The 15,039-nt window shown below is 40.9% G+C and overlaps 1 protein-coding gene across 10 annotated transcripts in view; it reads left to right on the forward strand.

Annotated features, from left to right (window-relative positions):
- The window catches only part of ENOX1 (ecto-NOX disulfide-thiol exchanger 1), a 618,533-nt gene that overhangs the window by 587,409 nt on the left and 16,085 nt on the right, over positions 1-15,039 (forward strand). For all 10 annotated transcript variants that reach the window (XM_036831995.1, XM_036831988.1, XM_036831989.1 and 7 more), the window contains one exon: positions 1,798-1,883. In XM_036831995.1, coding sequence (XP_036687890.1) covers positions 1,798-1,883 — 86 coding nt within the window. The remainder of the gene's footprint in view (positions 1-1,797; positions 1,884-15,039) is intronic.

Consider the following 15,039-nt stretch of genomic DNA (forward strand, 5'->3'; position numbering starts at 1 on the left):
CCAGGTGCAATCCCTGGTCGGGGAATGAAGATCCCACAAGCCACGCAGCATGGGGAGGCCAAAAAAAAAAAAAAAAAAAATCAATTCCCCATAAGAATTCTGCCCCCTCTCTCCCACTTACGGAATGCAAATGGAAATGTTATTTTTTTAAATACTTCTAATTTATTTTCTAAGTAAATCATTCATGAGAGTCTATACTTTGACTCTTATTGGTAACAGAATTACTTATAGTGCCACCTCACGAGATTTGAGAATTTCAGACACAGGGAAGTAGTTGCCAGGTCTATACAGTTAAAACATAAATTAACAAAGTGGTAGGAGGGGGACAAAACAATCCCAGTTACGTATATTAAAAATGGCTCTTTGCCACTTAAAGAGATTAAAACTACCATTGTTACGTTCTATCATCACCATTATTTCATAAGAGAAGGACATTTTAACAAAAAAAGAAGAACGTAATCTCAGAATAAAACAGTAGTTCTTTATATTTCCAGGAAAAGGTCAATCTCTGAAGACTGAGGTTTTAGCTTTATGGAGAAATGTAACTAATCATCTCTATGTTCCTCATTTCACTGTCCACCAAGAACACCCACAGAAAAGCAGTGTTCTGAGGGTAGGTCTTGAAAGTACTTGCGTAGACTCTGGTCCTCTGTTCTCAGCCTAAGGATAAACTGAGAACTTTTCTTTAAAAACTGACACTCATCCAGAACATCCCAAGCACCACACAGGAGATCAGGGGGCCATGAGACCCTCTCCCAGGTCAATGCAAGGCCACCCTGCAGTTCATAGCATGACCTAGTGCAGAACGATGTGCTTGGCCCGTGCTTGCTTGCCCTGACTGCATTTCATACAAGCGTGGGTCTTCCCTCTGACCTTTGGCTTTCGAGCACCAAAGCATCACAATAAACAGAACGTTGAGGCCTTATCCTCAAATTGGATTCATCTCAAAGCCTGTTTCAAAGAGAAGCCAAAAATGTCAGTCTGAACACAGTTTCTTAACAGGAGCATACAGCCTATGGAGTTGACGTCCTCATCTTCACCATTTTGATTTTGGATATAAGAGCAGGGAGGGAAGGAGGGTAATGCTTTTACATCAGCCCCGACACTAACGTTCCGCTTTTCATTTGTCACTACAATGTTGACAGCTGAATTTCACGATGGAAAAGCCCTCTGATTTATAATCAGACTCCAGCCAAACCGTCCGTTCCTGGGGCTTTTAAAATGATCTTGTAAATTACAGCAGCGAGAAGGAGAGAGCAGGCTAGCTCCCTTTAAACCACAGCAAGAGCCAGGGGGAAATGGCAAAGGATTTGTGCTTCCTTCAGTGGCAGTGAGGGGAAATATGGATTAAATACTTTCCGTAACTAGCAGCTGTAATTACCAGGGGAATCTGACACAGCTGTAGGAGCCGTTTTCATACTGCAGGGTCTAGTGAGGGAAAGAAAAGGGATCATTTTATCCTTCCAATAACTACAATTTTATATTGGCAAATCAAGCATAAAATTGGTAGTTGAAATGCTTCCAGGAGTCTTTGTTTAGAAATACCTTCATTCATCTATGTGTTTTCTCAGAGTCTCGCTTTTCCAACTACTGTCGTTCCAGGAGACAGTGTTCTGTTGGCCATGTTACCATTACCGTCTTCAGAATGTGCAGTTATTGAATGCTTGCCGAGAGCTGTTAGAAATGGCAGGACCACGACTCAGCCTGACAAAACTGTCACTGGGGTCAGATGACATTATTCGCCTGAGACTTTTATTTGCCTCTCAGTAATGTCCAGTGTTTGTCTTTTTAATTCAGGCATCATATCAACGTTTCTTCACGTCCACCCTTTTGGAGCCAATATAGAATATCTCTGGTCATACATGCAGCAGCTGGACTCCAAGGTAAATCCTTTTTCTCAACTTGCATTGCTAAAATGTAGCATGTTGATTACTGGCTGCAGGTCGAAGCTGCGTGAGCTTGGTTAGGGATATAATAGTGTATGGAAGTTTATCTGTACTTCTTCACAAGAACTCAGTTTCTGGCAGAGAGTTGTCTTTTTTTCACTTGCTTTTGTCTTTGTAGAGAGAAAAGCAGTTATCGAAAATGACAATGACTTTCAGCAGATGCCAAATTACTTTGAAAAGCATATGAGGGACTTTAAAGTGCAGGTTGGCCTGAAAGTTCCCACAACAAGGGAGAAATCATGTCAGGGTAACTGATGGGGCATTATCCTTAGACCATATTCTCACAGGACTCTATGTTAAGGGCTCCACACAAAAGAGGAAAGATCACCTCAAATAACATAAAAATCTGATATGACTCTCAAGAAAACTGTATTAATGGTGGTTTTTTAGCATCATTCTCCAAATGGAAAAAAAAAAAAAATGACTACAAAAGTTCCTCTCAGCTGTGCCCCTCGAGGGTCATACCCAGGGTCAGGACATCACTCCTCATTTCTGTGAGGCTAGTTTTTCTCCTCTGCAGACCAGCTACCCTCCTAGCCCATTGGGGTGTTTGTGCGCTGAAAGAGAAGGGACAAAAAGAGCTCAATTTATGTATCAAATTCCAGTGAATAGTGAGGGGGCCTCTGTGAAAATCAAGTGATGGCATTAACCAGTACTGCCTTGGGGAGCCCTGGAAGGGGACAGAGATACTAAGCCTGTCACTGGGCAGTTTGCTAAGTGTCCTGCTGAGAAGGAAAATGGAAGTAAGAAGCTCTTCCATAGAGCACAGCAAAGCGCCTGGGATGTGCAGGACCAGGCCCACAGCTCTCTGACCTGAATACACACACCTGAAGTCATTCTGAATCTTCAGTGGTCAGTATCGATTACCCTGCTACACTGTCATCTAATTTTGATTCATATGATCTTATCAATTCACAGTCCCACAACTGCTTGACCTTTCTAATGGGTCTTATACTTCACCTTTGAGAGAAGTCATCTGGAACAAAAAGTGTTTTTCAGTCATAGAGATCCATGCCCTCTTATTCTCCCGCAGCTGGTGACAGGGTAGACCATACAGAGTGAGATGGAAGGAGGAGACTGGAAGAGTCTTGACGTTCAGAATCATGTCATTGCCTTCCCTGTGGCCTCCCCTCACTTCCATGGGGGGAGGGGAGGGTGACAGAAAACGCTCACGTGAACTCAGATGAAATGAGGAGGAGGGGCGATACGTTGCTACTTTGTTGAAAGAAAGCTTTGAAGACCTACTTTGTTTGTTTGTTTTTCCTTCTCCAATACCATTCTTCATAATATCACCACTACCTTTGCCTGGAGGATTAAATGAAATGCCACTTGCACCACTGTACTTGGCATAGAATAAGCCCTCAAGAAAGGATTCCTATTGTTGCTATTATCCTTCCTTTGTATTGTTGACATTTCTTTCCTTCCCTTTCTGGAAATCCCAAGTGGGAAGCCTTTGTGAAGAAGTAGGGGTTGTTTCAGTATGAGCTGAAATGGCCAAGGAATCCACTCATCATTCATCTAAGAATTGTAGGGCTCCTGTCTCCTCTGGCCCATCAGTGCAGGTTGATGATCTGTATGTCTATGAAATGTGCGTGCACATGTGAGTTGCATACGTGTGTGTGCGCGTGCACGTCCAGGTATAATTGATTATTTGATGGGTAGGAGCTCTTGTTCTATTCTTACCCTCAGGACGGTGTCCATCATTCACTTGCTTGGGTGAGATCTGTGTGGTCTCCCTCACTAAGGAGAGAATTCGCACACCTGGTCTCTGGCCCTTAGATGATGGGCCTTTCCGGAAGGGATTCGGTCAAGGGGAATTCCATTTCATCTCAGACTGATACCTTTGTTTTAGAAGATAATAAAGAAGGTATTTCCCTCACAGAGGAAATATACAGGGTCTCGGTCTCTCCCAGACAGCCCTTCACCTCCTGGACAAAATGCTCAGTGGGGCTGTCGAATTCTTTCCTCACGCCTGAAAATATATCAAAAAGTGTTCTGACTAAAACTCCTGGGTGCCAGGGATTGGACCGAATATTCTTTCTATCCCAGTGAGGCTGAGAGGATACTTAGACTTTTTAATCCAGAGGGCAAATTACTGCTATATACTGGAATTCCATATCCTTGGGGCTTTAAGCAGAAAACAAAATAATGAGAGGTTTGCCCTCTAAGTATCCACCAGGGCCTTGTACCTGCACAGACTGCCAGAAGGCTCATAATCCTGGAGCTGCCGCCAGACCCCGATGCTGAGGTTCTCTTGCACAGCGGCCCGGGGCACCTGCTCTGGTTAATCAGAAATGAACCGAGTGTCAGGGAGATGCTGCATTAAAGCAGGGGACTCAGCCCGGCCTTCGCAGCACAGGAGGTTTGCTGACTCTGGTGAAAGAGCTTTTTAAAAATTCCACTTAGCACAACACAGTTTCCTTGAGATCAGACGGCATCACCATTACCACGACTGTTGTTAAGATAACATTTAGATTCTGCCCTCCCCTGTGCTGACGGGAAGAAGGAAAGCAGGCTCAGTCCAGCCTGTAACAGAGCTGTTTTTCTTGGGATTTCCCCAAAGGCCACAGCTGGGTATATGAATGATCAGAAACGGAAGGAGAGACAGGAACTGATTTAAATTAGGCTGGGCATGTAAATTGCACATGGGTCCCTAAAACTGTGTATCCCCAAACAGGCCATTTTCCAGTTAAATACTATTTCTGCTCTTGAGAATGATATTTGTATATTTCTTTTCCTTCTCTGCCTCTTCTAAACCACTCACTCTCATTCGCTCAGCTTTCTCGTATCAGAAATATATGACCGAGTCAGAAAGATGCATTCAGAGGGAGATAGGGCCGGGGTGGTCGGAGGAGATGGCTCCTTGAAGCTTTGCTGAGTTCAAAACTCATGCCTTGGGCACGGGCAGGTAAGCTCTTCCACACAGGCAACACTATCTTGAAAATGGTTTCTGATCAATATCTAGAATCTCTCACATCAGCCCAGAGCCGTTCAAGGTCACTCACTGATCCTAAGCAGCAAGGAAGTCACATTTGAACATCAGCAGATGAATATTTTCAGTCTTATAGTCAAGAGGAGGGAGCCCTGTACTCTTCCCACAATTTATATATCGTCTAAGAGATTAAGACCCAGGTCTCCAAGTGTGTCTGCCTCCCGTCTCTGCATACCGGCAGCCTCTTCCCAAAACCCACGAAGTGGAAGATTTGATTCTGAAACCAGACTCGATGTAATGTGGCCACAGAGACGAGTTTTTTAGAAAGAGCTGCCATTTTTGGCATGACACCGTGTTTGGTAACAGGCTTGGGTGTTCGTGAAGTGTTCATTTCCCACCAAAGGGGCAAACCATTTGCATGTGTATACTAGAAGCATGCCTCTGAAACACAAACTATCTTGTCAGTTCCAAGGAGGTTCAAATCAGCCTTAACTGAAGAGCATTCTTTCCCAGATGACAGCTAGCTAGGCAGTAAGGTTGGAGAAAATGTTCCAAGTAGTGTTTGTAAGATTGCCCACCTGAATAATCTTTAATAGTATGTATATTCTGGTGTTCTCCTAAATAGCCACCTGTCACAGTATGTTAATGAGTGAATGAGTTTTCTGTTGCTCAGACAGGCTATCATGAATGTGTTTTCTAGACATCACAGCACCTCTGGAAAGCATAAGGCATATGAAACTTCGGAGGTAACGAGATTTCCATCTGGCTGCGTGAAAAGTAGAAAGGAAGCTGCTCGTTCACAGCAAGAGAAATTGACAAGGTCACCAGGGACCCAGTGACTGCTCGGCTAAGTCACTGCTTTTCACAAACCCAGCACTGTCTAGGGACTAGGCAGAACAGAACGGGGAGTGGCCAGGGCACAAAAGAAATCTAAGAAAGGACCCTGCTCTCAAAAAGCTTGTAGTCTAAATGAGGAAATGGTATATTCATGAACTAACTTGAGAATCAGATGTGAACTCATGAAGTGCTAAATTTGGCAGGCAGATAGATACTGAGTGAAATAGGAGTTGGAGAAGGGCGAAGTACATAAGGGTCATGACCACCAGGCAGTGCCCTTGAGTCCGTGTTCATTCTCCTGGTTTCCTCTGGGGCACTTTAGCTGTCCTTGCTGCATGTCTCCCCTTTCTCCTCTTTCCTTCCTTCCTTCTCTCATCTTCCATCCAGATCCTTCCTTTTCTCCCTCTAATTCTTTCCTTCTATTTATCTTCTTCCTTCTTTCCTGTTCTTTTCCTCGTACCTCGTTGCCTTCCTCCCTGTTCGTTTTCCTTCCAGTTCTTTCCTTCTCTTTTCCTAAGTTCTCACTTCTGTTTATCTTCTTTCCTTTTTCCTCTCATACCTCCTCCTCTGTGTCCTTCCTCCCTCCCCACCTACGTTCTGTATCTCTCTCTGCAGATGTTTATTGCAAGGTGTCTGTGTGCTGACGCCATGCTCTGCCCAGGGATATGAGGATGAACAAGATTTAAATGTGCGCTAAAGGCTAACCGTCAGTTTATCCTATGGAAGGAAATCTGGGTTTGCAGTTGGCTTCTCTGACTCTCCAGCCTTGACAAAGCCTATCTCGGCGTCTTTTCAGTCCCCCAAACAGGAACCGTTCTCCGCTTGCCTCCCTTGCCTGACTGATTTGGGGCATGGAGCTGACCACCCGCATAACAACTGATTTATGCCAGCCCGTGTCAATTTATACACGTGCTTAGTGGCCTGGCAAGGAGGCAATGGGCTTGAGCTAGAGTCAGCAAATCAGAAAATAAGTCAAATTACAAATTACCTCTGTGGTATTGCCACCACATAAGCCCCTTGGTTACACGGAGCCTTTATTCCTTCTCATCTTTCCTTTTCTTTTTAATTAGAGCAAATCAATCCTTTCTAAATGAATAAATGTTAGAAAATTGTAAACAAAATAGGAGTGGAGGGATCCGCTGACAACATCAAAGACTAAAAAGACACAGACCACCAGTTTCTTAGAATAAAAGCCAGCTGGGTAAGAGGGTAATAAAAGCATCATGTTTATGAGAGTCCTCCCCAGTTTCTACAGCACCAATACATGGTATATGGGAAAATGAGATTTCATAGTCACGGCACGTTTCTGATCTGTATCGTAATGCCACACGGGACTCTCTTAGCCACGTGTATCTGATTCGCCTAATAGTATCCTTGTGAGAGAGCGAATCCAGCGCTGCGAAAGCAGGGCTGGATTCAGCATCAGAAACCCTGCACTGAGTTCTAGCCCCTCCACTCACCAGCTGGGCCAGCACAGCAGCCCTTCCCTGGACCGCGGTGTTCCATCTATGACAAACAGGAGCTTAGAGAGGATCCCTGACCTCAGAAGGGATATGGGGAAGGAAATCCTGCACACCTGGTGGGGAAACGGGTACCTCTCACTCTGAGCTCAGCCAGTGAGTGCTGGATGCTTCGTTTATGTGATGACTCCATGACGCTTTCAGGTCTCAAGACCAATGGTCTTGAAATGATTGGCGGGAAGAGAAAGGATATTGTGAAGGCAGTATCACAGGAGCTGACACATTTTTATAAGGAAGAGAAGAAAACAGAATTAAAGTAAATGAAGATATTTGTAAAGTAAAAATTCTTTGGCCATAGGGTAAAACAGAAGGACAAATGGAATTTTCTCTCAACTTTGTCTTGGAGATCCCAAAATGTCACATGTCGTATAGGTTATTTTGTCAGGGTAGGGAAAAGGTTTAGAAACCATCAAACTAACAGGAAAGCAGTTTCTCCTTCGTTTTTCTTCTCACATGAGATATAAACATGTTTAGGGAAATGCTCTAGAATTTGCTGAGCGCCTTATTAAATGGATTTTTTTTTTCATCAGGCTCCTTTTATTGGTTCCCGAATAGAGTTATCCCTTGGTATCTGCAGGGGATTGGTTCCAGGAACCCCTGTGACTACCAAAATCCACAGATGCTCAAGTCCTTTATATAAAATGACTTGGTATTTGCATATAACCTATACATCCTCCCTATACTTTAAATCATCTCTAGATTATTTACAATAATATCTCATCGTGGTTTTGTTGGCATTTCCCTGATGATTAGTGATGTTAAGCACCTTTTCATGTACCTATTGGCCAACAGTATGTCTTCTTTGGAAAATGCCTGTTCAGATCCTCTGCCCATTTTTTGATTGGATTATTTGTATTTTTGCTATTGAGCTTATGAGTTCTTTATATAATTTGAATATTAACCCTTCATCAGACATATGCTTTGCAAATATTTTCTCACATTCGGTAGGTTGTCTTTTCATTCTGTGGATGGTTTCCTTTGCTGTACAGAAGCTTTTTATTTTTTTTTAAATGGATATTTTAGATGGGATTCCATTTGAGGGTGACTGCTCCGTAATTGTGACACATCCCTGTGCACATTATTTACATCTTCATGGCAGAATCAGGCTGTTACCTTGTACTACCAACAGCAACTGAGAGTTCACTACTTCTGAGGACACCAATTTTCATTATGCTAATTTCTGGCTAATTGGTTATTCAAACTAAGTAATTATGAGAATTTCAAATCCTAGTTTCACTACTTCTTAGCTGTGTGACCTTGGACAACTTATTTAACATCTCTGTAACCTTAGTTTCACTGTCTATAAAATGGGTTTTTTTATGGGCTATAATGTGTGTTAAATGACTTAATATATGAAGAGCATTCACAGCAGTATCTGGCACACAGTAAGTGCTACTAAGTGTTGGTTGCCATTTGTTTTGTGCTTAAAAGTGCAAAAAAGACCTATTACATTCTCTCAGTTTGAGACCTTTGCCACAACCTAGTGGACAGATGAATTTTAAATGGCTTGCCCAAAGACCGGTGCTACTATATGGTAGGGCCAGCACTCAAATCCAAGTCCTTAGAGCATCTGATGAGCTTCTTTCCAATTCCCTTGTCTTGCAAATGAGAAAATACCCAAAGAGATTAAGTGACTTAGGCAAGATGGTGAAGCTGGTTAATGGTCATTCCATGACTGGAATCTGATCTTTTGCCTCTACATTTCTTTCTTCCAGCAAGTGAAAGGTTTATTTGCTTGTTTAATGAACTTTTTGATGAGATAATACGCCTAAAGCATGTACGCTGTGCCTGGTCCACAGCGAGGACTCAGGAAGTGGTCGCTACCTATTTCCTGCTGCATGCCTTTTTCTGCTTCCTTTGTGGTTGAAGTCTAGGCTCAGGTCAAAAGCCACCATGGAAAACAAGAGGTTGCTACTTTTCAGTACAGGAGAGCCAAGATTCCTCACGATTTGCTCGCAAATTTTTGGTGAGTGGTTCAGGAAGGGATGCCCAAGCATTAGCATATGACTGTGTATGGGCTGGTTGAGTTGGGAACTTTCAGGGTTTTTTTTTTTTTGCTGTTGATGTTGATATCACTCTAAAACAGTATTCATCACAGAGGAGCTCTGCCCTCCTGTACAGGGACATCTCCCCCATGGTCCCCACCCATGAGCACAGAGGCAGTGACCAAATGGATTATTTCTAATTCCCACTCCACAATCCCCAACCCATTTGGGGACTGGCGTCAGTGTCAAAGAACAAGGCCCGGGAGCCTGGATCTGCATCTCAGCTCCACACTCACTGCCTGGGTTACCTAATCACTCTGGACCTCAGTTTCCTCATTTGTGAATTATTCCCTCTCTTATAAGAGCATGGTGAGAATTAAAGAAAGTGTGTTCAGAAGAGTTTGGCAAGGAAAAGTCTCGCAGTGGTTGTGAGATGTTACACTTTTTACAGTCAGCTGCAGGACTGCTAGGTGGGATGGCCTGACCTAACCCCAGGTGGCCTCCTACAAAGCCATTAGCTTTAGATCAGATCTTTATTTTCCCCTCGAGAATTCAGCTTTTTCTCCCCTTCCTAATGAACAGTACGAGGCTTCTTCCCCACTTTTCCAAAAAGAAAGGTGATAGCTGTGCTGGAAGCAAGTGTGTGGTGGGATGGCTGTTCCTTCCATCTGTCAGTTTCTCTGTGGCCTCTGCTTGATCTGGAAAAAGACTGCTCATCCCAGGGGTGTCACTTGAATTTGACTGGGGTCTGGAACCTACTGGAGACGACCTGTGCTGTCCTCCAAAAGAAAAAAGGGAGCTTGTTAAGAGAATACCTTGACTTCACAAAGCTTAAGGAATAACTGCCTTCTGGACCAACTAAAACCTGGGTTTGACCACACACTTCTCTGTACTTGTTTTCTTTGGCTTATGAACACAGGGCTTGACCCATCTACCACAAAAGGTTTGATTGTTAGCGTGTAGTATTCGATCAGCATCGCCTAAGACAGATATATAGAGAAATTGTATTTGTGCCAGGCCCTGTGTTACATTTTACAAACAATCCTCACAACTACACTGAAAGAGATGTTTTTATTTCTGTTATACACATGAAGAAACTGAGAATTACCGCTATTAAATGACTTGCCCAAGGTCAGACAGCTTGCTCGAGGCCTAGCCCAGATGCAAATTCAAGCGTATCTGATTTAAATCCTCAATGTAAACCCAAATATGCCTGACCCGGGGCAATTATTAACAATAATCTGGGTACACCCCACACTGGGTGGAATTAGAGACTCCAGAGAAGAGGCTAGGGAATGTGCTTTTAACAAGTGCCCCAGGTGACTGATACTTAGAAAGAATGCACTATACCCCTGGTTCTTCACCCGCAGCTTCTGACAATCATGGGGAGCATTTAGAGCAAACCAATGCCAGGGGCCAGTCCACATGTGGTGAACTCTTCCCCAGTTCATTCTCTGATATAACACTCGACCCTCTGTAGCTCACTCAGTTTCCTCAGCTATAACATGAAGATAGATCATAATGTCTGTCCCATATATATTCCAGGAGTGTTGTGAGAAGGAACTCAGGATGCTGGTGAAGGTGCTTTGGACATTGCTCACTGAAAGAAAACTTACTTTTTCAAATTCATTATGAATCTTTTGTGAGTTGACATGGGGACCTAATAATCCTGTTAACATGGCTTTATGGAAAAATACATTCAGATTTCAAAACAATTCATCTAAAAATTTTAGAATACAATTGATTTCAACTTTCAGGACTGCCTCTATTTAACTAAAATTTTGTTTCATAGGCCTAGGAAAATTGACCATATCATGTAAAGTCTTTTCGATGTGAATATTAAATGAACAGTTAATTTGATTTCCTGGTCTATTTAGTCTCCCTTAATTGTTTTTTTTTTTTTTAATTGAAGTATAGTTGATTTACAATGTTGTGTTAGTTTCTGGTGTACGGCAAAGTGATTCAGTTATACACATGTATACATATTCTTTTTCATATTCTTTTCCATTATGGTTTATTATAGGATACTGAATACAGTTCCTTGTGCAATACAGTAGGACCTTGTTTATCTATTTTATATATAGTAGTTTGTATCTGCTAATCCCAAACTCCTCATTTATCCCTCCCCCACCCCCTTTCCCTTTGGTAACCATAAGTTTGTTTTCTATGCCTGTGAGTCTGTTTCTGTTTTGTAAATAAGTTCATCTGTGTCACATTTTATATTCCACATATAAATGATATATGGTTTTTGTCTATCTCGTTCTGACTGACTGTGATGATCTCTAGGTCCATCTATGCTGCTGCAAATGGCATTATTTCATTCTTTTTTATGGCTGAGTAGTATTTCATGGTTTATATATACCACATCTTCTTCATCCATTCATCTGTCAATGGACACTTAGGTTGCTTCCATGTCTTGGTTATTGTAAACAGTGCTGCTATGAACATTAAGGTGCATGTATCTTTTCGAATTATGGTTTTCTCCAGATATATGCCCAGAAATGGGATTGCAGGATCATGTGGTAGCTCTATTTTTAGTTTTTTAAGGAACCTCCATACTGTTTTCCATAGTGGCTATACCAATTTACATTCTCACCAGCAGTGTAGGAGGGTTCCCTTTTCTCCAAACCCTCTCCAGCATTTGTTATTTGTAGAGTTTTTAATGATGGCCATTCTGACCGGTGTGAGGTGGTACCTCATTGTAGCTTTGATTTCCATTTTCTCTAATAATTAGCAATGTTGAGCATCATTCCATGTGCCTATTGGCCATCTGTATGCCTTCTTTGGAGAAATGTCTATTTAGGTCTTCTGCCCATTTTTTGATTGGGTTGTTTGGTTTTCTTGTTATTGAGTTGGATGAGCTGTTTGTATATTTTGGAAATTAAGCCCTTGTCAGTCACAACATTGGCAAATATTTTCTCCCAGTCTGTAGGTTGTCTTTTCATTTTGTTCATGGTTTCCTTTACTGTGCAAAAGCTTTTGAGTTTAATTAGGTCCCATTTGTTTATTTTTGCTTTTTATTTCTGTTGCCTTGGGAGACTAACCTAAGAAAACATTGTTACAATTTATGTCAGAGAATGTTTTGCCTGTGTTCTCTCCTAGGAGTTTTATGGTGTAATGTCTAATATTTAAGTCTTTAAGCCATTTTCAGTTTATTTTTGTGTATGGTGTGAGGGAGTATTCTAACTTCATTGACTTACATGCGGCTGTCCAGCTTTCCCAACACCACTTGCTGAAGAGACTGTCTTTCCTCCATTGTATATTCTTGCCTCCTTTGTCAAAGATTAATTGACCATAGGTGTGTGGGTTTATTTCTGGGCTCTCTATTCTGTTCCATTGATCCATATGTCTATTTTTGTGTCAATACCATGCCATTTTGATTACTGTAGCTTTGTAGTATTGTCTAAAGTCTGTGAGGGTTATGCCTCCTGCTTTGTTCTTTTTTCCTCAGGATTCCTTTGGCAATTCTGGGTCTTTTATGGTTCCAATATAAACTTTAGGATTCTTTGCTCTAGTTCTGTGAAAAATGTCATGAGTAACTTGATAGGGTTCGCATTAAATCTGTAGATGGCTTTGGTTAGCATGGCCATTTTAACAGTACTAATTCTTCCAATCCAAGAGCATGGGATATCTTTGTTTCTTTGAATCATCTTCAGTTTCCTTTATCAGTGTCTTATAATTCTCAGCACATAAGTCTTTTACCTCCTTAGGTTTATTCCTAAGTTTTTTGGGGGTTTTTTTGATGTGATTTTTAAAGGGATTTTTTTTTTACTCTCCCTTTCTGATATTTCACTGTTAGTGTAAAGTAAAGAAATGCAACAGATTTCTGTATGTTAATCTTGTATTCTGCTACTTTACTGAATTATTTTTTCAGTTCTGATAGTTTTGTGTGGATATTTTAAGGTTTTCTATATATAGTATCATGTCATCTGCATATAATGACAATTTTACTTCTTCTCTTCCAATTTGGATAACTTTTATTTCTTTTACTTGTCTGACTGCTGTGGATAGGACTTCCAATACTATGTTGAATAGAAGTGGTGAGAGTGGGCATCTTTGTCCTGTTCCAGATTTGAGCAGGAAGGTTTTCAGCATTTCACCATTGAGAATTATGTTGCCTGTGGGTTTGTCATGAATAGCTTTTATTATGTTAAGATATGTTCCCTCTATACCCACTTTGGTAAGAGTTTTTATCATAAATGGATATTAAATTTTTTTATGCCATTAAGTTTTAAGGTATTTGGGTTTTTTTCTTCATTTATATATTTTTTAACATCTTTATTAGAGTATAATTGCTTTACAATGGTGTGTTAGTTTCTGCTTTATAACAAAGTGAATCATCTATACATATACATATATCCCCATATCTCCTCTCTCTTGCATCTCCCTCCCACCCTCCCTATCCCACCCCTCAAGGGGGTCACAAAGCACCAAGCTGATATCCCTGTGCTATGTGGCTGCTTCCCACTAGCTATCTATTTTACATTTGATAGTGTATATATGTCCATGCCACTCTCTCACTTTGTCCCAGCTTACCCTTCCGCGTCCCCATGTCCTCAAGTCCATTCTCTACGTCTGTGTCTTTATTCCTGTCCTGCCCCTATGTTCTTCTGAACCATTATTATTATTATTATTTTAGATTCCATATATATGTGTTAGCATATGGTATTTGTTTTTCTCTTTCTGACTTACTTCACTCTGTATGACATACTCTAGGTCCATCCACCTCACTACAAATAACTCAATTTCATTTCTTTTTATGGCTGAGTAATATTCCATTGTATATATGTGCCACATCTTCTTTATCCATGGATATTGAATTTTATCAAATGCTTTTTCTGCATCTTTTGAGATGATCATGTGGTTTCTGTCTTTTCTTTTGTTGATGTGGTGTATCACATTGTTTGATTTGTGTATGTTGAACCATTCTTCTGACCCTGTGATGAATTCAGCTTGATCATGGGGTGTGATCTTTTCTATGTGTTCCTGGATTTCGTTTGATAACTTTTTTGTTATTTTTTTTAATTGAAGTGTAGTTGATTTACAATTTTGTATTAGTTTCAGGTGTACAGGAAAGTGATTCAGTTACACATAGATATATATCTGTTCTTTTTTTTTTTATTCAAACAGAAAGTCACAAAAATTATAATCATCCTCATCAGTTCACTCAGTCCCATGTAATTAATTTTTTTTTCATCTTGATCTTTTGTTAGCACTTTTTGAATTCATCAGTTTTCCATTAGAGTTCTGAAAATGCTTATTCATTCAGTTCAGCAGTAGAGTCAGTTACCAGAAAACCTGTACTTGTCAGAGTCTTTTCCATGAATTCCTTGAAGATGAAACCCTTTTATAGGAACATTTTTGCAAAAGCATCAGAGTACACCCAGAACTGTCTGTAAATGACAGAAGACTTTAAAATGACCATGGTTAAAGATTTGATGAAAGTTCATAATAATGCAATTGACAAGGAAATTTAGTTATTTCTGAGGTATACATTTTAAAGTAATAACTAGAATTATGACTTATAACATTATACCAGAACATATAAGATTTATAGAAATTTCATGTAATGTCTGAAACATTTATATTAACATATTTCCATACAAATAACCCAAAGAAAGTTTAGTATTAGTTGTTTTTTTTTGTTTTGTTTGTTTGTTTATACTGCAGGTTCCTATTAGTCATCAATTTTAAACACATCAATGTATACATGTCAGTCCCAATCGCCCAATTCAGCACACCACCATCCCCACCCCACCGCACTTTTCCCCCCTTGGTGTCCATACGTTTGTTCTCTACAACTCTGTCTCAGCGTCTGC

This window comes from Balaenoptera musculus, chromosome 18 (assembly GCF_009873245.2).
Source record: "Balaenoptera musculus isolate JJ_BM4_2016_0621 chromosome 18, mBalMus1.pri.v3, whole genome shotgun sequence".
Taxonomy (NCBI): Eukaryota; Metazoa; Chordata; class Mammalia; order Artiodactyla; family Balaenopteridae; genus Balaenoptera; species Balaenoptera musculus.